Source organism: Streptopelia decaocto (genome assembly GCF_964273445.1).
Source record: "Streptopelia decaocto genome assembly, chromosome: 1".
Classification (NCBI taxonomy): domain Eukaryota; kingdom Metazoa; phylum Chordata; class Aves; order Columbiformes; family Columbidae; genus Streptopelia; species Streptopelia decaocto.
The window spans coordinates 64,043,143-64,067,410 of record NC_138663.1 but is presented as its reverse complement, the minus strand read 5'-3'; the positions used below and the strand labels follow the sequence as shown (position 1 = coordinate 64,067,410).

The 24,268-nt window shown below is 40.0% G+C and overlaps 1 protein-coding gene across 1 annotated transcript; it reads left to right on the top strand.

The window, feature by feature from the left end:
* Nucleotides 1–1,785: 1,785 nt before the first annotated feature.
* NT5DC3 (5'-nucleotidase domain containing 3) lies at nt 1,786–24,150 on the top strand. Its single transcript, XM_082066662.1, has 14 exons — nt 1,786–2,140; nt 5,434–5,618; nt 8,918–8,992; nt 9,495–9,550; nt 13,110–13,200; nt 14,888–15,025; nt 16,531–16,591; nt 16,828–16,930; nt 17,072–17,173; nt 18,339–18,420; nt 18,771–18,857; nt 19,406–19,546; nt 19,879–19,943; nt 21,045–24,150. Exons 1-14 carry the CDS (start codon nt 1,957–1,959, stop codon nt 21,304–21,306), a joined length of 1,632 nt encoding a protein of 543 aa, XP_081922788.1. The 5' UTR covers nt 1,786–1,956; the 3' UTR covers nt 21,307–24,150.
* Nucleotides 24,151–24,268: the final 118 nt, after the last annotated feature.

The window sequence follows — 24,268 nt, the reverse complement described above, 5'->3', positions numbered from 1 at the left end:
TTGTTTTGTTTTTTTTTTTTAAGTTGTGCATGGAAAGTTGGATGCTGAAGCTAAATGGGAGTTTTCTTTTTCTCTACCCCAGGATGTTATAGGAAGAGACTTCTGTAAAAACCTTCTCTGAACAGAAAGATCAGAGAAAGCAAGTACCAGATTAGAAATTATCTATGAAGTTGTCTTTTCTCTTGCCTTATCTGTTTTCTAAATATTTGCCATCTTGTTCTCCCCTTGTTCCCAGGATTTATCATGATGGATTTGTAGTAACATGTACCAGAAGCAAAAACTACAGTAATGAAATGACTATGTAATGTAAATGATAATTAAGAACACTGATGAAAGCTGTATCTGGTCTCCACAAGTAACCAAGTCTGGGAAGTCCATAGGGTATCAGACTTTTGGCAATCACAATGGTAATGTAAATCAAGAACTCAGCCTTGTTGGGAAGGATAGAGCAGGCAGCTACCCACTGACAGACACTTAGAAATCCAAGGTTGATTGTTTTTTCTTTCATTTTGTTGTGGTTTTGCCTGTAAAAATAAGGCAGGTGTCATTATTTGTAAAACAGAGAAACATTGCCCAGAGAAACATTGTCTGAAATCCTCACATTTGTATTGGGTTGCTGCTTTAGATATGTATGGGGAGGAATGGCTGTGTAGCTTCTAGACATAAGTGACAATGGGTTTTGTGGATGTCCTTGGTAGACAAACAAGCTATGTTTGGTTACTATATAGGGAGAAAAAAAAAATTGCCTTTTATTGTAAAGAAAGTTTCTGAGCACATTGGGAATTCTGCATATGGAAGCTGTAACCTTCTTGCTGTGGAAGTGGTTTGGTCTTTTTGTTCCTCATCCATGCTTCCCATGGCTCTAGTTCTCCGACTGCCAGAGTCTACAGGTATCACCGGCAAATGTTTCTCTAGGTAATGAGGGCCTCAAAACACCCTAGGACTTCTGGGGATTTCATGGTATTCATTGTATTACACATTATATACCCAGTTTGTTTTGAGCTTGTTTTGTTTAGGGATGTAAGCAGGTGTATATAGCACTTCACAGAATGTTAGGGACTGGAAGGGACCTCAAAAGATCATCTAGTCCAATCCCCCTGCTGGAGCAGGAACACCTAGATGAGGTTATGCAGGAATGTGTCCAGGCAGGTTTTGAATGTCTCCAGAGAAGGAGACTCCACAACCTCCCTGGGCAGCCTGTTCCAGTGCTCTGTTACCCTCACTGAGAAGGAGTTTCTTCTCAAATTTAAGTGGAACCTCCTGTGTTCCAGTTCATATCCATTGCCCCTTGTCCTACCATTGGTTGTCACCTAGAAGAGCCTGGCTCCATCCTCGTGATGCTCACCCTTTACATATTTATATTAATAGCATACATACATATTAATGAGGTCACCCCTCAGTCTCCTCCAAGCTAAAGAGACCCAGCTCCCTCAGCCTTTCCTCCCTTTCCAAATGAACACCTCACTTTTGGCGAGTGTTTGTTGTGGAAGAATCTCAGGCAGTTCCCAGTACAGCAGGAGACCTGAGGTATGGTGAAGACGTGAACCTGGAGGATGTTCCTCAGGCAGCTCCACTTGACCTTGAACCGAGGGATAAACCTTCAGCAGTTGCTGATAAAATGCTGCCGGCGGTTACGGACGGGGGGGACGCTCGCTCTCCCTGGTCGGGACCCTGTGTTAGCTCCGCCCGGGGACATGCCTACCGGGCTCAGCCCTTCAGAAAGCCAAAGCCTCTGCGCTGTGGAGACGAGCCGAGAGAGCGACGGGGCGTACTGGCGGCCAGCGCTCCGCACCAACTGGCGGCGCCGGGCCAGCCGCTCCGCCCGCAGGCGGGACGCCGTTACCTGCCACCGGCGGCCCGAGTGCCGCCCCCCGCCTCGGCGCGGCCCCGGGGCGGAGCTCGAGGAAGTGACTTCAGCCGGCAGCGGAGCGGCGCGGCTGAGCGGCGGAGCAGAGCATGGCAGCGGCGGCGCGGTCCCTGCTGGCGGCGGGGCGGGCGGCCGGGCGGCGGTGCCGGGCCCTACCCGCCGCCGGGGCCGCTCCCTACTGCACTGTGGCCCCGCAGCAGCGGCGGCAGCCGCCGCCCGACATGAAGAGCTACCTGTGGTCGCGCTACAAGGAGGCCAAGAGAGTCACCAAGGGTGAGCGGTGCCCCGGGGCCCGCAGGCGGCAGCGGCACCGGCACGGCTCCGCCGCCGTGCCCGCCCTGCTCCCGCCGCAGGTCGCGGTGCGCCGGGCTGACAGCGGAGGAGCGCCCGTTGGCGGCTGGCAGAGGAGGGAGCGGTTGGCGAAGCGAGCGGGAGCCGCTGCGGCAGCCAGAGGGGTTGGGGGTGGGAGAGACGCGGGTGGAGGGGCCGTGCGGGTCCCTCCGCGCCTCCACCCGGGAGGTTTCCCCGCGTGGGTCCGTCCCGCAGCGCCCGGTGTGTGCTCCTGGAGTCAGCGCGGCTGTGGTGTCAAAGCGCCCTCCCGTCTGGTGGGCTCCAGTGCTAAACTGGGAGCGCGAGTAAGACCCTGGGTAGGTCCTGAGAGCCGGACACCCGGTGGACACGAAGGGGCGGGTGCCCCTTTTCCTTCCCCTGCTCTAGAGAGGGGGTGAGCGCTTGAGGTCACTACCCACCCGACCCACCGGGGAGGTGCCTCTGGGAAGAAGCCGGTCCCACCACCCAGCTTGGGACCAGGCAGCGGCTGGTGTTGGAGATCTGTGGAGAAAAGCAGATGTAAAAAGAGAATCAGGAAGCTGGATATCTGTTTGAAGAGCTTTCTGCAATAGGCTCCTTTTCCAAAAACTTAAAATACTGAGGAGTTTTAGATAACTTCATTTTGCATAAGGCTCCATAAAAATCCTGTGAAGCTTTGAAGCCAGGGTGAAGCACTAAGGATATGTGCATAACTCTGGGAAACCCTGTTCTTCAGCAAGGCAAAAAGATTAGGGCCAAATGCTTGAAGCTTGCTTACTTCTGCCCTTGGTCTGATGGGAAGAGTACTACCAAGGTGCTTGAATATGTGATCTTTTTAGAGGGCCGAAAGAGGCAGCCTGTGTTCCGCAACATCAAGTGGGAAAGCTTGTCCTGTAGTGGTAATGGATAATGCTTTAGTCTTGCATGTTTTGCCCTTTAAAGAAAAAAAAAACCAACCATGGTCTTATCCTGCACTGAAAAGTCTGGAGTGCAAACTGGCGCTTCACTGTGCTGGTTGCAAACATAGCATTTGCAAACATCGAATAGTGGCGGTATTTCATAAGTGAAATAGGAAGCTGTGTTAGAAGTCTCGGAAGAATGCTGTGGACTTTGGAGGGTGGGTAAGGGATAGGAAGAAGAAAGTAAATGCATTTTATCTTGAATCTTTTTTCTTTTCCTGTTTTTGGAATTAACTTTTTTCTTATTCTAAACCACACCCAAATAATACATGAGAGCTGAGGTTAGAGTAGGGTAACGTTGAGAGAAAATAAGTCAGTTAGTGGGTGTGGGTTGGCAAAAGATGAGGCAAGTGCTTTTAGAATAATTCAGAATATTTTATTACAGCCTAAGTCACCCAATGGCTTCAAGTGTGTGCATTTCACTTGGTTACAGTGTTGAGATGACAAAGCAGTCCTGATTTTCGACCTAAGGTTTTATAGCACTTAGGATGCTGTCTGCCAGCCAGAATGTCTAATGGCTATGAAATGTTTATACTGTCTGTTTTCAGGCAGGCGCTAGTCAAGCTTTTTAAAAATCTGAAATATCTTTATCTCTGTATCTATAAATAGTTATATAAATATCTTTATTTTTAAAACAAATGGTGACTCACCAGGCTGCACAATTGATGTTTGAAAAAATATTTTAAATATAATACAAAAATGGGTGTTGTAACATGATTTTGGGAGTTCACTCACAACTATGGTTACCACTTCAGTTAATGAAAGGATTCATGTCCTTTTTCATAGAATAAAAGTATTTACCCTCCTATAAACAGTGACTGGAGACAGGAGGAGCTAATGTTTTGGTTGTGGGTTACTTTGCTAAATCCCCTGAAATGAAGGATATAGCTTTTGATGTCAGCTTAAGTGTGGGGAACTCCTAGGATCTTTTTCTGGTGAAAGAGATGCTGGACTTCATTTGAAGCTTGTAATTAAACTCGGTGAAACTGCTCCTCTGGGTATCTGCATCTGATAAAGTTGAATGTCTCCAGATTACCATCTGTTATTTGGCATCTCTGTAAGTTTCTTATTGTATCTGCCTGTCAACTGTGCAGCAACTGCTTTTACAAAAGAAATGTTATTTCCCTTTCTATGAGTTGGTAATATTTTTCAAAATGGAACACTATCTTGCTAACAGATCTGGAGTCCCCAATGCCTACCTTCCTTGTTGAGGTGGTTTCCTCCCGTGGCGGAGCACACAGTGTATCTGCCCTCAGAGCTGAATATGTTGAGATAAGCTTGACCAATTCCTTCTCGACTTATATGTAGAAACTAACCAAACAAAGCACATTCTCTTTAAACTCACCTTTCCAAGCACAAATTTAAGATGAAAGCTGCACCTTTTTTCCACTAGTAAGGAAGGCTGGGTTATAAAGACAGGTATATGGGAAGAAAAGGACGGAAAACATGCTAATGTTTTATGCTTCCAGGAGGGTAGCATTTAGCCTCCCAATGTTGCTCTTCCATGTTTTCTAAACAACAAATACAAACATCCTTTATACTGATGATGTTGTTAGTCCTAAAATTGCTTAATGTTAATATGTTATGGCTCAGTGTAAGTGGTCTTAACTTCTCAGTATACTTTTCAAACAAATATCAAGAGACATATTCTCTTAAAAATGGAGGTGATTTACACACACTAGGTACATGCGTGTAGAGAATAAGCAGGATATTTTTGGTTCCCTGATTTGTTAGAAGGTTAATAGGCATAGTGATGTGTACGCAACTGTTGTTTGGAAAGTATGACAATCACATAAAGTTAACTTATTTAAGTTGAAATTGAGTAATGTCATAACCATGAAATGGTGAAGAAAAAGAAATTAAAGCCATGTCAAATTCAAACAATGTAAGTTCTGCTTCTGGAGCAGAAGCTGGACCAAATAATGGGAGAAGACAAAGTGATGATAGTAATAATAATAATAATAATATCCCCCCCAACTCCAAACTTCATTTTCAAAAGCAATAACAAAATGTGTTAACAGAGTTAGCAAAAAATAATATAGAATCTGGGGTTCTCTGAGCAAGATGCCACAATGCATCTTCTCTCTTACTCAAACTGTACAGAGAAAAGTGTGCTTTGATTTAAAACTGCGAGTCACCAAGACAAGTTAGGAACAACATTTTCAATAGCAGAATTTTAAGGATAGCTTCCATCGTGGTTTATCTATATTTAGAAATTGCTAATAGATTTTTATGTATTTATTTAAGTAACACTACAAGACTGGTATAACTTTCTTTTGTTTTCTCCCCTATTCCCAGAGTTGGTTCCTTCAATTATGAGTAACATGCTGAATCCGGATGCTATTTTTTCAAACAATGAAATGAGCCTGTCAGACATTGAAATCTATGGTTTTGATTACGACTACACGCTGGTCTTTTATTCTAAACATCTGCACACGCTGATCTTCAATGCTGCTCGAGATCTTCTTATTAATGAGCATCGGGTAAGTAAAATTAATGGAATAACAATAATAAATAATTCCTAACCGAGAAAGGGTATGGCTCATCTTTTCACGCCTCAGTCCTAGCTTGGCTCCCTGGTAGCACATTTTGTACAACAGCTGCATATGAACAACAGAAGTCCTGGTTTATTCTCAGCTGCAGTTTTGAGCAGAGCACAATCCGACAATTGTTAAACCAAATAAAACACTATTCCTTATTTGGTGGCGGTGGTGGTGGCTTGTTTTGGTCCCCCCCCTCCGCAACCTGATTGTCAATTATTGGAGTCACCTTAATAGATGATAAGCTTAAAAGTTACCATTGCTCTGTCGAATGCGTTGCTGTGAGTGCAGTGCTTCATTGCCATATGAAGTATTTTTAACCTGAGTCCTCAGGAGGTCTCTGACCGCGCTGTGTGCTTGTGAGGATCTCTGTGTGCCCCTGGTGTTTCGGCTGAGTTGGCTAAAGGGGCGGTGTGCGCAGCTGTAATCGAAGGCTGGATGCAACAGAAACCCAAGTCAGTGCTCAGCTCAGCAGAGCCCTGTTGCCTCACCGAGCAGCCTGTTTGTGTCAGTGACCAGGGACATCTGAGCAGCTTGGGGCTGGTTGCTGTGTAGTTTGGGGATGGGTGAAGTGAGTGTGTGTCAGGGAGCAGGGGACGCACGAGTGGCTTGGGAAACCGAAGGTGTTGCAGGGAGAAAGGGTGAAGAAAATGCAGACTGAAAGAGTCAAAGTTAATGAACTGTAGGACTTACAGGAAAATAAAAGGCAAAAAGTCCACAGAGTAACTTGATTAATAAAACTCCTTGCGTATTTTATACAACCTAAGTCTGAATTGGTTGTGTGACTCTACTTTCATGTTTGAATCTAAAGGTTAGGAGTTATATATAAACATCTATAAATATCCCTGGAGGAACAAACAAAACTTCATGGGCGCTACAAGCGTACACAACTTGATCTCCCTGAGATTTTGGCATGTCTTGGTAGCAATTTCTGTAGGATGTGTAAATACACTTTATTAAGGCTATGCGGTTCTTGCAAAAACCGATGTTACTGTAGGAGTCAGGATTAATTCTTGTAGAAAAAATTCAAATGCTGGTCTGTCTTTAATATTTGAATTAATTCAGGTAGTAATAACTTTCCAGTTTGTCTTGATTAAAAGCTCTCGAGTTCTATAAATGAAGCTGTAATTACTTTTTGACACAGCTTATTGAAATATATTATCTCCTGTTGGAATTTATTGAGGGACAAGAGCTTTTATTAGTGCTATCTCTATAGCTACTTATGCTGTTAATGTTTTTCTTGCCTTTAACATTAGAAAAAAAGTTCTAGATATTATTGCCCATTATGACTGTCACAGTCAACCTAAAAGATGGCCAATTTTGGTCATGACAGTGTAAGGTAATTCATCAGAAATTGCAAAATGTGGTGTAGGAAGCGAGGAATTTTGAAGTGTGTCCAAGAGAATAAACATCAATTTAATGCTAATCTTGGAGGTGACAGTAGGTCTAGAATGTAAACTCTTGCTTTTAGGTTTATTTCTTTCCTAATACATGGCTCTCGTACCACGTTATCTGGACTACTCTTTCAGTCCACCTGTATGTATCCCTACCAAGAGTGGGGTAAGCAAACTGTGCAATTTTTATCTTATTTTTCTTTTTTTTAGCTTGTAAGGAAGCTTTGATTTGTGTGCCAAGGTAGGGTTAATCTTTTTATTGTACGTACTGGCATGCAATCAAAAAGACAACCTTCTAGTAGAATAAATTAAAGTAGGAAGGTCAAGTATGCGGAGATTTGAAAAAGAAATAAATTTCCTGGTTCAGGCTTGATATGGGTGCTTTGGGGCATGTGCAGTACATTGTAGGTTTTAATTGATCACATTCTGTATCCTCCCCTGATGTTTTCCTGTGTCTCCTTTTCTCCTTTTTGTTCTTTGGCCAAATCTATACATCTTCCCAACCTGTCTGTAGGCTTTTGATGCCATTCTTCATTCAGATCAGAAGCCTCCCCCATGTTTTCTGGAAGTGGTAGTAGGGATGTTAGTTCAGAAGTTAGGAGAAAGGACTGTTTTATTTAACTGTAGATGCCTGTGCTCAATACAAGCACAATCTATAGCAGTTGCAGAGCAAGTCGTCTTCAGCATAGATAAAAACTCTGTGGAGAAATTGTGACTTATTTATTTTTTGTAAAAGTAGCTAAAGCCTCTGTTGAAGCTGTATATTTTTTTTTAATTTTTTTTTCCCCAAAGGCTTGTAAATTAGCCATATATGTATGGACACTGTTGTAGAGAAGCTGGAGAATGTGCCTGGGATGCATTTGTCAGGTTTTAAGACCGCTGTAGTCTGTAGGAGGGAAATGTAGGATTGCCTTTCAGTTGTTTAATCAAAGACGTGATAGTTTTCTCAAGCCTTGTCAGGAATGACTGAAGCATTTTACCTTTTAAAAACAAATGAACAAACCTCTTAGCCCAAGGCACACAGCTTACATATTTTTTCATGGCTAACCTATGTTTGAAGCAGGATTAAATTACAGTTGACTGAATATGGGCCTGTACTGAAAAATGTTGGAAAACCCTGATAGGTGGTGTGAGCTACCTATGCTATCTATAAAGAAGCCGAGGAAAGAATGACACAGACATTCAATTCCTGTGCATCTCTAATCAACGAGGTGTTACAGATGCTGTTTACATGTCAAACATGACAATCTGGGATCAGGAGTATGTGCTGCACAGAGGGAGTAAAAAGAGATGGCTGTGCTTTTTTCATTTCTTGAAAATAGCAAAAAAATTTGAATTGTGCTTCTGTTAATATTGATGATGTTGTATTGCTTTTTGCTTCAATAAAAGTGAGCAGTAAGGCTCAGGTATTTCTGTAAATCAGTCCATGTTCTTGGGTTTCTAGCTGGAAGCTTGAGTTGGAAACTGTATTCATGTAGTTTGTTTCATGGAGAAACTTCACAATGCAAGGTAACTCAGGTATTAAATTTTAGGAAGGTAATAAAATTTAGTTTGTTTTCAATGGTGCATATATTAAAATAACTTTTTGAGTAAGATCAAAGGTGATCACTACAGAGTACCTGGCTGTCCAACTTAGATTTAAAACATTGACCTTGGATTTAGGAAAAATATTTGACTTGTCTTGCACTGTACCTGTGTTCCAGTAAATCTCACCAACCTATCAAAAAGCCTCCTAATGACTGGTAAAAATGAGAAGCATAGAAAACATAGGCTTTTAAAATTATGCAGAAACATTTTTATTTGTTTTTGTTATGGATTTAAAATAAAATCATTGCTGTCTTTTCTTAGTACCCTGCAGAAATAAGAAAATATGATTATGATCCCAATTTTGCAATCAGAGGACTTCATTATGATGTGCACCGGGTATGTATAAATAACTTTGTAATGCGTTATGTAGTGCTGAGAACATTGGCGAAAGAGAATGAATAGGGCTTTTAGGTCTTCTGACTTTTCACTGTTTTGATGTGGAAGGGTGTTGTCACATATTTTTCTCTTTTGTAGCAATCTTTTTTTTTTTTTTTTTTTTATTTGTAATAGCTCCTAAGTATACAATTGTTTGGGTGTTTTGTTCTCATGGTGGATGGGGAGAGGAAGACAGAATAAACCTAAGCAGGAATCTGCTAGTAGGAAAAGATCTTTTTTCATGAGTTAGCTCAGATCACTGGATAATATTTCCATGATGATTTGGCAAACCCTCGGTAAAAGCCATTGATAAAAGTATTTTGGAAGCTATGAAGGAAGTTGAATTGAAGGTACTCAGGCATTCTTGAGACAGAAACGTCATAGACAAAATTTCTTCGATTTTTATACTTTCACATCGAATAGTCAACATGATGAAAACAGCTATTTCTTTTTCCCCTTGCAGGCATTATTAATGAAGATCGACGCTTTTCATTATATTCAGCTGGGAACAGTTTACAGGTGGGTAAAATTATTTCCTATTTATAATACAAACGTGTACTCTCTGAGTTGCATTTATTAGCCTACATCTTGGGTTCATATCAGGAACAGTGCCCTGAAAAGCACAGATGTGAATGAACGTTGTAGTCTAACTGGAAAGGAGTTTCTTTGCACCTCTGTGTGTACCACGTTTACTGGCTGATACAGTCCAGCTGATTGCCCGGTTCAGAGCTGGGGGAGCTGGCAGGCTGGTTGGTCACATAGTGCTGACTCACATTGTTTCCGGCTGTTAAATTGTGCTGAAAGACATCTAAAAATACGCTGATGACTTCTCCGCTGTTGCTTTCTATGTAAGTAATTGTCGGAGTGCCTGTTAGCATGACTTTGGTGAGGTTGTAGAGACACTTGAGAGGTCTTGCTGTGTTTGCACAGGGCTTTTAAGTTTGGATGCATCAGCCACATCATACTTGCAGAATGGAGCACAGCTGCGTTCTGTCCACACCGCCTGGCGCTTTTTGAGTTTACTGTTTCGATGTAGAATTAGCCATCTCGGTGCTGTGCTTCATTACATGATATACACATACGGTATGTGATCTTTGACAGCAGAATTTCTAGTATGGCTCGGTTTGCTGTAATGGAGCAGGACACTTTTGACTGACATGAACACCACACTTGGTAACCAGATGTTAAATTAAAGAACAAGCCTGAGCACCTTTCTTAACTGCATTGGACAAAAAGTTTTCTTTTGGGGCCAAAAGATAACGCAACCTTGATGTGATTTACTATGGGGGACTGGTAGTATGAAATGATTATAATGTGCTCATTACTTCTTTTTGTTTGCCCGTCAGGCCGATGGGTAGATGATTCAGCCATAGCTGTTGATTTGTTCATTTATTACTTAGTGTGAGATGCCCTCTGGGAGAGAGGAGAGAAAGTCACACTGATCCAGCATTAGGCTCAGACTGTCAACATAGTAGCTGCCTAAAGCTGCCAAAACAATGTGTTTTGTATGTATCTTCAGAGTCTGAGTGAAACTTTATACCATTTATTTGTGTTTTACACATGTGGATGTAAAATAATTATTGTATGTTTCAACTGACAAAACCTGATCCTGTGGTTTCAAAGGAATCATTGATGCAGGTCTAGGAGGGAACTGGAGAACTCTTTATGAAGGTTGCTAGTTTTAAGGTTAATTTAAAAATGCTGTCACATTTTCACATTGTTCACTGTGAAAAGTGCTAGTTTGCTAGACTAGAGACTGAGTGAAGTAATAAAAAGTACATTTACCTGTAGACCTATGTAGTAGAAGTGTTAAGATTGGTATGAATGAGGTATGAAAGGAATTGTGTGAGAGCACTGGAAGAAATGTTGATAGAAGGGACAAAAGGCTGGTATGTGCTGGTCGTGCCTGGATCAGTTGGTCCCCAAGATATCAGCACATCTACATGCTGTTTCTCCAGACACCTGTATGGGGGTGGAGGTTGCAGAAAAGGACCTAAAGGATTTGAGAGAAGATGTCAGGAAGAACAGTGGCATGACAACTGTATAGTGACTTAGATGAGAGCGCAAATGGGCGGTGATTTCCTCAGCAGTGTTGTGTTATGATTTGGAGTGGGACAAAATAAAGAGGCAGAAGATCACAGCTGCTGTCAACTCCTAATACAAAAGGCACATTCAAATCTAGCACATGATGACTGGTCAAGAAAACTAGAGAGGCATTGAGATTTGTTGAAGAGCTGTTGTCCCTTGTTCTTTGCGTCACCCAAAGTGATAATGGACAGACTGTTAGGCCACACATCATGGTACTTGTGAGCATGTGTAAGGGAGAGAGTGAAAGGTACCATTTCACTCAATACTTTCTCTTAATTTTGTTTAAAATAAGATTACCTTTCTCTTATGTAGCAACACTGAGCTTTGCTGTCAGTTGCTGCATATCTATAGTTCTTAGTTTTAACCTTCTATGTGTTCTATACGTGTGTAGGTCAATTATACCACTGAAAGCAGCAGGATTTCCCCAAGTGTACAGCCTCATTTTCAGGGACGTGTAAGCAATCCTGGTATCCCTCTAACTTTGCATGTCTCCAAGAGCAGCAGTGGGAGCCATACTGTAGGTGAAGTGTGATGCTTTTAGTACTGACTGTGCTGTCAGTGGAATAAAGTAAACTTTGTAGTTGCACAGCTGGGCTGTGAACTGTGTTAAGACTGGGTTTTCTGGTAAAACCAATCTACGGCTTTGCCTACACAGGTGTGTCTGTTCTGTGGATTTCATGTGTGTCTATTGTCCTCTATTGATTTGTGCATAGGTAGCTCCTGATCCACAAGTGTTTTCTTTAACAGTATTCAAGTACCACTTGGCATAGCTATCTGCAGACTGGAAGAGTAGTCAGTGCTTCTCAATTTTGATCATATTACTTGGTATATACTTAACAGCTTGGTTGTTTTTCTTGTGTTTTGTGCTGTGGGGTGGGTGACACTGAACTCTGTTACAAAACCAAATTATTATCTCCCTTGTAAGTGCACAATACTGATATCAATGCTGGAGTCCTACCAGCAGTAGCACACAGCTATGCACGAGTCAATGTACCATTGAGAAATGCAATAAAAGAGCGAGTTAACTTGGGACTCTGCTACCATAGCAGCCCTGGGGAAGTTTGTGTATTGTGCCCTTCTACTGCAGAGCTGGTGTGGATGCTAAACACTGAAAGTTCTACACTCACTAGTTAATTTATATTTAATGCCTCGCAACACTTTGGATAAGGCCAAGAAAGGGAGGCTCTGAAGTCAACTATTTGTCTTACAAGGTTGCAAAAGAACATGAGTGGACTTGGAAAAAAGGGACTAGATGATCTGTTTTTCATTTGTGTTCTTTAATCTTAAGCAAAACCTCAGTGCTTCTGTGTCCTCTGGTGAGGATGTTTCCATGCCTGCAGTGTATTGGATACCTTGGTGCAGCATGCTTGATGCTGTAAACACTCAAAACCAAAACAAACCAAAGCCTTTAATATTTTAAGAGTTGATAAAGAAACTTCGGGGAGAGATGTCTCCTTCTTCCCTTTTGTTTAATGACTTGTCAACAATCCTTCAAATAATCTTAGATTTTGGGAAACAGTTGTTGATACTATTTAAAATAAATTCTTATTTAGTTAAAGTTGAGTGTGTTTTTCTTTCCCTTGAATCTTCAAGGTCACACTGCAGAATAATCTAGTTTAAACACTATCACATCATCAGTGCTGTATGAAACAAAGGCAGAATGAAGAACTACTTTGTGTTAAGGAAACTAGAAACTCTACTTCTTACAAACCCTTGAGGCATAGTTTCAATGGAGACTAATTAGCTCTTTTCCCGTAAGAAGGTAAAAAGGACTTAAAATTGGAATGTGTTCTGTGTGTGTCAACCTGTTAAAATGTTACTTGTTCTGTAAGGAAAGATGCTTTTTAAACGAACAGATGAAAGTGTTCCTATGGTATTGTTAGTATTTTAATAAGCTACAGATCTAAGTGTTAGTCTGTGAGACTTTCATTTGGTAATTACTTGAAAATTTTAATCTGATTTCTGAACTAAAGCTTATGTTGTTTTCCAGAGGCCTCAGTGTTGTCCCAGATGAAGAAGTCATTGCAATGTATGATGGTTCTCATGTCCCTTTAGAACAAATGAGTGACTTTTATGGAAAGGTAAAACCACAAACTACTGTGTAGGAGGGGTGTTGGGTTTGCAATGTTTGCATTTTATTCTTTCTAGGCGTTATATTTTCTTGATACATGACTGACTTGCAGTGCTAGATATGAAGTTTGCCTTCTAAAGTGATAAAAATCTTTTCTCTCACTCGCTGTAGTTTCTTCTTTCAGTGTTCCCTTGCCCAGTCATACAGATAGAGGAGCAGAACATACAAAAATCAAGTGACTTGCTCAGTGTTGCACAGCAAATCTGATAAAGGCTGAGAAGTGAACCATATCTGGTGCTTTACCCCAGCTGTGTACTTCTTCCCGGTGGTCTAATGGCTTAGCAGATGTACCAGCAAGTTAATGTATGGAGGCTTTTCTTGCATACGAGCTGGCAGAGTGCTGGCAAGAGGATTTGACAAAAGACTAATGATAAAAGATAAAGCTTTTAAGTTTAGAATTTGACTTTGTGGGGGAAATCGATCTTCTGGCTGGTAGGTTCCTTCTTCTTTCCCAAATGTGGAACAGTGCTGTCTTTTTAGTACAAACCAAGTTTATTTTACCTTTTTTACTTATGGGTGTTAATTCTGTGTTGACATGAAAGGCCCTGTGGAACATTTTGTTGTTCTCAAACTTGTTCTTATTTTAAGGAACTGAACTTAGAATTCCCAAATCTAGTCTCTGCAGTGGTTCTGGATATCGGCCTGGCATTCCCTGTGGGATGCCCTGGTCTCTGCAGGTCTATGCTTGCCTTAATCTTGGAAAGGACAGTGACAGGACAAGAGGCCATGGGCACAATCAGAAACACAGGAGGTTTCCTCTGAACATCAGGAAACACTTTCCTTACTGTGAGGGAGAGTAAGCACTAGCACAGCTTGATTGCCTAAGGAGATTGTGCAGTCTCCATCCTTGGAGATGTTCAGAAGCCATCTGGACATGGTCCTGGGCAGCCGGCTCGAGGTGACCCTGCTTGAGCAGGAGGGTTGGACAAGATGACCTCTGGAGGTCCCTTCCAACCTCAATCATTCTGTGTTTCTGTGATCTTGACCAGTGTTCTGGCTTGAGCAAAGATGTCTGGTTGCTTTACCCCTCTTTTTCATGAGAAGTATTTGGTTTGTATTTGATCTTGTATAATGAGATTCTCTGTTTATGTGGAACTTAACTGAAGTTACAGCTTTTGCAGAGTAGAAATCTTTTCTGCTGTTTCTGTATGAGTTGTTGTAGATTTTTACAACTTTTTATCATCTCTTTTCAAGGAGGTAAATTGTTTTGTAGTTATAATCAGCATGCCACTTATTAAAAACAAACAAACAAACAAACAAACAAACCAAAACTAAACCAAAACCTCTACCCCCTATCACAATACCCACTACTTCTTATTTATAGAAGTGCAGGCTTCCAGTGAAGGCCTCTAGGTCCTCCTCTTGACTTTTAGCTGAGCACTGTGTTTATTAATTAAAATACTGCTCTTAAGAGTAACGACTCAATATTAATTCATAAAATAAAGCAAATACCTTTGTTGGAGTTATTTTATTGAAAGTTTGTTAGTTCAAAAAGAATCTAATGCAATGTGAACAGTGATGGCAAAAGCTGATTATTGGCAGCGAAGCTGAAGTGTTTATGCTGAATGAATGAAAGTATTCTAATCTGAGAAATGCCTGACCCTTTTTTCCCGTCTTTTTTCTTCCCGCCCCTATAGAGCTCACAAGGAAATACAATGAAGCAATTCATGGATATATTTTCCTTGCCAGAAATGACACTCCTTTCTTGTGTGAATGAATATTTTCTGAAAAACAACATTGACTATGAGCCTGTTCATCTGTACAAAGATGTCAAGGTACTAGCTTTGAAGATTTAGGTAAATGTCCATATCTGCGCATCTTGTCTGTGGGCACTTCAGGAAGCTTCAACCTGTTGTATCAGCTCCAGTCAAATACCTCAACTTAAGGTTTTGTATAGACTAATTATTACTATACAACCATAAAACTGTAAGTAAAATGAAGGTAGACCTTGGAAAAGAAACACAGAGTAATGTGAAAATTGTTTTAAATCTGATGTTCTAGGGCTGCTACTCTTTTGTAGGTTTGAGGGCTGGATAACAGGGAAGTGAAGCAGCTCCTGTACATTGATAAAGCTTACATTCTTATTTTGATTGTTATCAGAGGTATTATTTTCTCACTAGCAGGAATTGTAAGAGGCTATAGGGAATTCCAATTTGGAGCTTTCGGTTGTACTGCCTCTGTGTCTTCACTAGTATATGACCATTTGCTGTCTCTTGCTTTTGGCATATCTATTTTGCCTGTTATCCCCTCTTCCGTCTCCAAAAAATCTAGTAATAATGGCTAGAGTAATTTGACCCTCTTGATTCCTCATGGTGTATCCTGCAGAGGAGATAATTATGTCATTGTTATTTAAGAACAGAAGAGGTCATGCTTAAGATGATGGTATTTCTCTGCGCAAGCTTTCCATCTAAAGCATCCATCCTGGCCTCTTGTTGACAAGTATTTAAACTCGTGTAGTTGTTCAGCATGTTAAGCACCTAAATGTTGACTTTCTCATTTTCCCAAGTAGATCAGACAGGTTTTAAGAAACTTTTGACCTACAGAGTAATTTTCCCTTCTGCCTGTGGTTACATAGAGTCAGAAGGCTCGTTTTTGTGATTTCTTTTGAAGCGTTTGTAGAAACTTATGTACTGCTCAACCTTACCAACATTTTGGAAGCCCTGTAGTGCCATTTTTTGCCCTGTAGTGCCATTGAGGCTGTTTAGGACATACCCCATGTAAGTACCAAAATGGCAGTACCACTATCCTAAACAAAGCGATCTGGTGCAGAGCTGGCTCAGGAGAGCTGTCAAATGCCTTCAGAACTCCTTAAGGGTACTTTTCTTAAGCATTTAGCTTCTTTCATCTGTTCATAAATTTCAGGGGATTTGGGGGTGATCATAATCTAAAGTCTATGTGACGTCAAACTTTTTTTTTATGAGAGGAGAGGAATGTGTTCTGCTCCACAGGTCATTGGAAATCTGTGATGACTTTGCTGCTACATATGGCTTTCACCCCACATCACCCTTCTGAGCAGCCTTTCACAATTGTTTTGTCAAACAGCCCCTATGCTATACAGTTTTGTGCTTCCCAAATACATGAATTTTCTTGGAGGACAAGCTTACCCTTTGTCTAGTGGAGACATACATAATGAATGTCACATGGCATTTCTGTAAAGTTCAAAGTGTAATTTGGAGAAAGGAATTGTTCTAAAAACAAATTACTACTGCTATGTGGTGAGCATGCGTTTTATACTTAAAACATTTTTAAGTTCTTTAGTTCTCTGTTGCTTTCCTGACAGGATTCTATCAGGGATGTCCACATCAAAGGAATAATGTACAGAGCAATCGAAGCAGATATTGGTAAGTACTAATGAGATAACCTGTCAAAGATTTTTTTCATTGCTAGTATAATGATCTTTCTGGCTTTTGTATTTAAGATTAGAAATTCTAAATTTTAAAGCTTGAAGGAGTTATTTCAATTTGTCTAAGGTTCCTTTCTTAAGTATAACCACATGTTCTGAACCTTAGGTTGAATACAGAGAAAATTCTTGTGAAAGCTTTTTCAGTTAATATTGTATATTCCCCAATCCTCACAGAAAAATACATCTGCTATGCCGAACAAACTCGTGCTGTGTTAGCAAAGCTGGCTGATCATGGCAAGAAGATGTTTCTCATCACAAACAGTCCCAGCAGCTTTGTGTAAGTGAACAATTGTTTGCTGTTCAACTACACATTTTTAAAGGATGGAGAGGATGAGGTTGTTGAGTGTAATTCATTATATTGCACAGATTACTTCACTTCTGTTACACTTCACTGTTAATATTCCTCTGCCCTTTTTAGGGACAAGGGGATGAAGTTCATAGTCGGCAAGGACTGGAGGGATCTCTTTGATGTGGTCATTGTACAGGCTGAGAAACCAAACTTTTTCAATGATAAGCGAAGGTGGGTATTTAGTCAGTAAAGAATGATTTAAGCAGCTTATTCCATATAAGGCTATAGAGCATGTTATGAAATGTTTTAAGTTGGATGCAATGTAAAATGAAAGAATATTTGGTGAAATCCTGTTTAAGATCATTGCAGAATGTGGCAACACCCATTACGAAGTCCAAATATTTACCATTTCTTACCTAAGAAAGTTCCAGTAGCTATTATAGGTCTACTGGACTGAATTAGGGTCACAGAAGCTATTTTTAACATCTGAACTTGTAAGCTGGTGAAGTGTATTTCTTAATAAACCTGAGAAATTTTGGTGCCTTTCAGGATCAGCCCCTTATCTGGAAATGTCTTTCATTGCTTCTGTTTTTCTCTTTAGTCACACATGATATTTAAAGGGCAGACTGGCTGACAGGCTGGACTATTTGGACTAGTTGTTCAATTAGGTAAACACATTTGTAATGCGTATGCACTACTCTTACACTTGAAAAAGACCTATTCCTTTATGTGTCCTTTGGATTTGAAAGTGAGATAGAGGGAAGTGGGATTTTTTTTCTCTTTTTTTCCATTTAATTTAAAAAAGAGCTTTGCTGTTTGTCTTGCCTCCAGTCCTCTACCTCCTTCTTCAGTTGTTCGGTTTTACAAAATCATGGAATCATTTAGATTGGAAAAGACCTTTAAGATCATTGAGTTGAACCGTTAACGTAACACTGCCAAGTTCGCTGCTAAATGTCTCTCTAAGAACCTCCTCTACGTGTCTTTTGAACACCCCTGGGCATGGTGACTCAAACATTCCCTGGGCAGCCTGTTCCAGTGAGGTATTGGGCAAGTGTTTTCACACATCTTCACTTCTTTTGTGTTCTCTTCTTCTTAATGGCAGACAATTCACACTGTTACTTCTCTTCTGCCTGGGATCCCTGCCTGAGTTCTCAACAGTTATTATCAAATTATATTATAAACATCATAGATGTACTGGATATATACATTGCATTTCACTGGCTAAAGCTGAAGTTTTGGTGCTTTGCTTTTTCTGTCTGCTACAAAATGTTCAGATGCTAGAGATCATGTTTTCCTTTTGAAAGAGAAATATTTTTAATATTAAAATCTTAATTTGCTCCTAAAAAGTGACAGAATCTCTACAGCAATGTAACAATTATGTATAATTCTATTCTAGACCGTTTAGAAAGGTGAATGAAAGGGGAGTGTTGCTTTGGGACAAAATTCACAAGCTGCAGAAAGGTCAGATTTACAAACAGGTATGCTTTCAATAAAGTCTTTCAGTTCAAATTTAATTCCTATTTGCTAGAATCTCAAGCTTCTTTAGATATCATAAAGGCTTCTGAAAAGTAGGTATGTTTTTAAGAGAGTTATTTTAATGACTGAGGTGGTACAAATTGAATGTTTATATTGTAGGTCTGCAGTTCACTTGGCTCTTGAAGTGATAGCGTTACTGAAATTGCCTGTAAAATTTGGGATTCATAATATATAAGCTGAGGACAAGGTTCTAGGTCTGAAAATATTTTTAGGGGTGTACTAGATTTCTTTTTTATGCCTGTGAAGGTGCAAGTTGTGTGCCACTACAATGTACATGTCATTGTTTCTGCAGGGTAATTTGTATGAATTTCTGAAGCTTACTGGCTGGAGGGGCTCTAAGGTTCTCTACTTTGGTGATCACATTTACAGTGACTTGGCAGTAAGTAGTTTACTTTCACAAAATAGGATAAAAGATAAGGCTCTCCTCTCTTCCTCCCCAATTATTCAATATAACGCACTTTCTTTTGAGATTTTTAAATAAAACAAGATTTCTGGAGGAGTTTGAATAGCTGGGGATCCTAATAGGACCCTTCTGTCAGCTAGATGTATGAGTAAATATTAATACCACAAACCCAACATACAGTTTCTTCCAGATACTTCTGACAGCAGCAAAGGTCTCATCTACAAGAGGGTTTTCCTACCTTTTGTTTTAAACCTAAGGAATTACTGCTTATTTGCAAGTGCTTATGCAAGTGCTTATGTGTTCTTTCTGTCTCTTTAAAAACGTAGGATTTGAAGCTTACTCTGAAACTAAAATCCATTGCCTGTTGGCACAGTTAAGTCCCACGGTTTTATATTTCTGCTTGTACATAAGAAGCAATTAAATTAGTGCCCCTTTGGGATAAACAATGGTCAAATTCTTCAGTTCTTTTAAGTAGTTCTTTTTAAGACTAATACTTGTATTTAGTAATTCTTCTTGATAAATAGGATTTGACCCTGAAGCATGGCTGGCGCACTGGTGCAATTATTCCAGAGTTACGATCAGAGATTAAAATAATGAACACAGAGAAGTACATTCGAACCATGACCTGGCTGCAAACCTTGACGGGATTACTGGAACACATGCAGGTTTGTTCTATGTGTGTGTGTAATCGGCTCTGTATAGCAGAAGGGATCCAGCCAAGTTTCTAAATGCTGGCTACTGACGTTGCAAGTGCATCCTGTCTCATTGCAGTTCATTATTTTGACTGCAGATAAATGCAATTATTTGTGTGGCTAGTTAATAAGAGTTGTCTTAATCTTGTCCCCTTCCTCCACTGATCAGCCTGGATGGCTTCCTGCCATATATATTGATCTCCAAAGAATTGCCCTTGTCCTGTTAGCTGATACGGGTTTATTAATGGAAAGGCTCATTTATGAGGGCATCCTTAGTTACCTGTCATCCATACTTTACATTCCAGGTTCACCGTGATCCTGATTCACAAATGATTTTAGAAGAATGGAAGAAGGAAAGAAAGGAATTGAGGTAAGACACTGGTGATGAAGAATTTGCAATATGCCTTATGGTAGCCGAGTGTTCTATGTGATGCCTTCCACAGATTTCTTCAGAATTTCTCTCCATTATATTCCCTGGTAGTTACAGACCTCCTAAAATTATCTGTATAAAGCAATATTCTACCTGTTTCTAGTGCAGCTCTTCTCCCTTTTGACGTTTTGTGCATATGAACCCTTTCTGTTTCCCTTCTTTGGAACAGATACTGGTTTCTGCATGAAAAGGTAACATCCAGTTATCAAATACTTTTCCTTCTCATCTTGTTCTCCTGTCCCTCTATGTTCAGCTGTCACCATTGCTATTGATCACACGGCCTTATTTCTGCATGATTTAAAAATGTGTTTCTGTATCAAGACTTAGGTCACTTTTTTTTTTAGATGATTTATTCAGATTACGTACAATACATTTTAGAATATGTGGAAACTGGGCTGTGCACTAGGCTGGATTTAGAAGTGGACTCATCGCAGATAATAGGGCTAAAACTCCTAAAAATCTACTGTCAGTAAGGAGCAGTCTATAACTGGAGGGTGTGTGAAGTGTGAAGTTGGCAAGGCCAGCAGCTGTATCTCCAGCAGCCTTCCCCAGAAATGTGGAAATGAATGAAGGGGGAATGATACTTGGCAGTGACTAAAAACATAAGTTGATTCCAAGATGCATTTAAGCTTTCTGGTACATTAAGGCAATTTTTTTTTTATTTAAAGTTTTTTATTTTTTGGGACAAGTGTGTATCATTAGGATTTAGATGAAGGTAAAAGTCTTTCGCAGTCTCTAGAGAGGAAAACTTGAGATCTCATGTTTCTGAAGTCAGAAGCAACTTGCCACTGGCTTTAATGGGAGAAGTGCAAAGCTCTTCTGTTTACTACTGTGATTGCTAGATCTGGGCTACATGTGTGCAAGAGGTGCAAAGATTTCTTGTGTGGTGCATTTAAGTGTTTTGAAGTACAATGGGAAGAGAGTAATGAATAAGACAGATTATAGGAACTGCTTGCTTCAGGTTCTGGATGCTGGCAGGTAAAAGGATATGCGCGGGTACATTTACTTCATTCTCTTTGTTTTCTTTTATTTGGGGGACAGGGAGATGAACAGGAATTTCTTCAACGCACAGTTTGGAAGCTTATTCAGAACTGATGAGAATCCAACCTACTTCCTAAGACGTCTCTCTAGATTTGCGGATATCTACATGGCATCCTTGAGTTGTCTCTTGAACTATGAGCCTGATTACACATTTTATCCAAGAAGGACTCCTTTGCAGCACGAACTTCCTGGTTGGTCAGACCAGCTGTGCACTGGTACATTCAGAATACCTTTCCTACAAGAGACAGTTCAGATCAAATAAACACTTGGTGGCTTCTCTAAAATGGTCAAATATATCTATATATATTTTTTTTTTTTTTTTGAATGTACATGCATTTTATTTAAGTCATTTAAATCTGTTATCTTGATTTAGATGTAATTCTTACTTGTTCTCATAAGTGTTGTACCTATTTTCTACTCTCCAGCTTGGAGATGTGAAAGCTCCTCTCACGCACAGAAGAGATGATGGACTGCCAAAACAGGAGTGGGCTGGGAGGGAGGGCAGATTTGAGGGGAAAGACTGGTGGTGTTCTGGGGTGGTTGGTTTTGTTTGTTTATTCATTGGACATTTCAATCTGCAGCCTCGTGCTTTACAAAGAAATGACTGTACTCTCTGTTCTGACCGTGCCCAGAATTCCAGCTGGAGCCTCTAATGGATCTTGGCACCGAAAAGCTTAAACCCAGTATTAGTAATTCAGTGATAGGCAGCAGCCAGGTTACGGTGAGAGTGAGAGGGATGGTGTGATGCATTTGAACTCTCCTTGCTGCCGGAGCCTTACCTGTACCTGACCTGCCCACCGAGGGGCTGGTGTGGCTCTGCTGCACTGCAGTGGTTCCAGCACCTGTGGGCTCAGACCGAGGGGATTTTTCTTCCTTCTGTGCCGTTTCTGTGTTCGTAACATCTGTGCTTTGCTGCAGGTGGACCTGAGCCTAAAACTGAAAGTGACAGTAACCTGGGCTGCTTCGGATTTCCTTTTTTTTTTTTTTTGACTTTTAGGCACCTTTCTTTATAAATTCCAAAACACTTTAACTATCGAGACTCTGATATTAAAGCCATTTCAAAAGGTCTTGCATTTTGCATTTCAAAGTGGAGCCAGATCTCTTTCAGGCTTTAGATTGATCCTAAATGCTGCTTTTTAAAATTTTAAGTGTCTTACAGTGGCATGCAGCGTGGTTTTGCTGTCCCCTGGGAACACAGCCTTTGGTAATGGACTTTTACAGTCAAAAGTAAACACGCACAATAAGCAAATGAGTTGAAAGAAAACTTAAGAAATGAGAAAATGAAAACCAGAGTCTTCTGATGACTTTTTTTTTTTTAGCTCAAGCCCTCAAAGCTGAATTGGGGGTGTTGGACAGTTTGCATCAAGCAAAATAATTTTGATGGTGCAGATTTGAAGTTTTATTGAGTAAGTGAAATTGGAGGTAATGCATGAACACAAACTCTGGGTAGGATATATGTTCCAAAGATCTGAGCAGAAAAAAGTTGTTTGGTTTTTTTTTTTTTTGCACAAGGAAAATATCTGTTAATGTGTTTTCTCGAACAGGCACTTTATAGAACTGCTATATAGTTGTTTTTAAATAAGGATGCTTTCCTTTCTCTGCATCCAAAGGAAACCTTTTTTTAACTGGTGCTTCCCACCGCAGCCATTTTAGAAGGCATAATATGATTAATGCTTTTCAAATTTTAGTTATTAAAGGCTCTGTTTTTAAAAGCATATAATTAACAAAATATATAGCATTTGGTATTCTTCACTTTGTTTTGGGATACCAGTTGCTTCCTACTTGTTTGTCAGGTAAACAAACTTTTGGTGACCAAAAGTTTTCTCTCTCTTTTTTTTCTTAACCTGTCTATATTATATGCAAGTACCTATATGGAATTTCATATGCAGAATATTTCATATTTTTAAGAGAATGTTTGCAAAGTAAAGAATGTATTTTAATCTAGCCTGCACAATTTCTTAAGCAGTTTTCCTGTATGCTTGAAATGAGTCTGAAGTCCTCAGAGGGGGGTATAGATTTTATGTTTATGGTTTTCTTATGCTCCTGTTTCAAACGACGTGCAGCACTCCTGAGGTGTGTGCGTGTATTTAAATGGATGCATATACTTGAAACCAGTTCATCTGACAGTCCTGCTGTTTTGCTGGAAGAAAAAGATGAAGTTTTGCAGAAGTTAATTTGGCTTTATCAGGAGACTTAGTGGTGGGGCTGTGCGAGAAATGCTTAGCATAACTTGATAATGAAACGTGGGGATGGAAATAACCCCGAGTTGCCTTCAGTTCTTTATCCTAATGCTCAGTGAGACCCGGGCTTGGTGTTACACATGTGTAGCACCTCTTATGCTCCAGAGATTTCAATACACTGTTTAAGACAATAAACCCAAACCACTGTACATTCTTCATCTTACCAGCAAATAATAGAATTGTGTTATTCAGTTTTGCATTATTGAATTTGATAATGTTTTGTTGGTTATACCTCTGTGATGTTTCTTCTTTTAAAGCTGGTTAGGAGTCAGTTTGTTTGCTCAGTTTTCCTGTGTTAATTGGGTTGGATGTTATCCCCATGATCTACATTTCGTTTCAAGATGATTTCCTCCTCTCCTCTTTCTCTTAACTTACAAATCCAACTTCTGTATAAAGCTATGTTACAACAGCCAGCGGAAGTAAAATCTTGTTTATATTGCATGGCTTATTGAAATAAACAACATTGCATGAAAAAAAATCATTACGGGAGGATTATGTTCCTTTAAAACAACCCAGCTATATATATTTTAGTGAGCATTTTAAAGTGTATTATTTATTTTTCAGTGGTAGAATGTTGTTTGTTAACTTTTAAAAACATCTTGCATTTTTGTAATTATTTCAGAGAACTTGTGCTGTACACCTCAGTGCTCTCTGCAGTACTTATTTTAAATTGCTTTGTTACTAACTTCAAAGAGATTTATGAGCATGTTGAAAGGGCAGTGTCTCTTTATATTCATTTTGGGAGTATAGTTCATTTGAACACCAGAAAAGAAACGTTCTTTCTGTTCTATCAAAGACTCTGAAGAGTCTGTCAGTAAAAGAAGACTTTAATGAACTGTGGAAACGTTTTTTTGTGATAAAAATATTTAAAGATGATTACAAAAATAAATGCTTGGAATTTATATTTTGGTCCCTACAACACTTAGTATTTTGGGTTACTGGGGAAAAGGACAGAATGTGAGTTGTATTAACTGCAAAACTCTG

Bases quoted from the DNA above. Each gene is read 5' to 3' on its own strand.
- NT5DC3 (XM_082066662.1), top strand. From the start codon at position 1,957: ATGGCAGCGGCGGCGCGGTCCCTGCTGGCGGCGGGGCGGGCGGCCGGG. The intron at 16,592-16,827 runs GTAAGTACTAAT...CAATCCTCACAG, and splicing joins AGCAATCGAAGCAGATATTG to AAAAATACATCTGCTATGCC. The intron at 17,174-18,338 runs GTGGGTATTTAG...ATTCTATTCTAG, and splicing joins TTTTTCAATGATAAGCGAAG to ACCGTTTAGAAAGGTGAATG.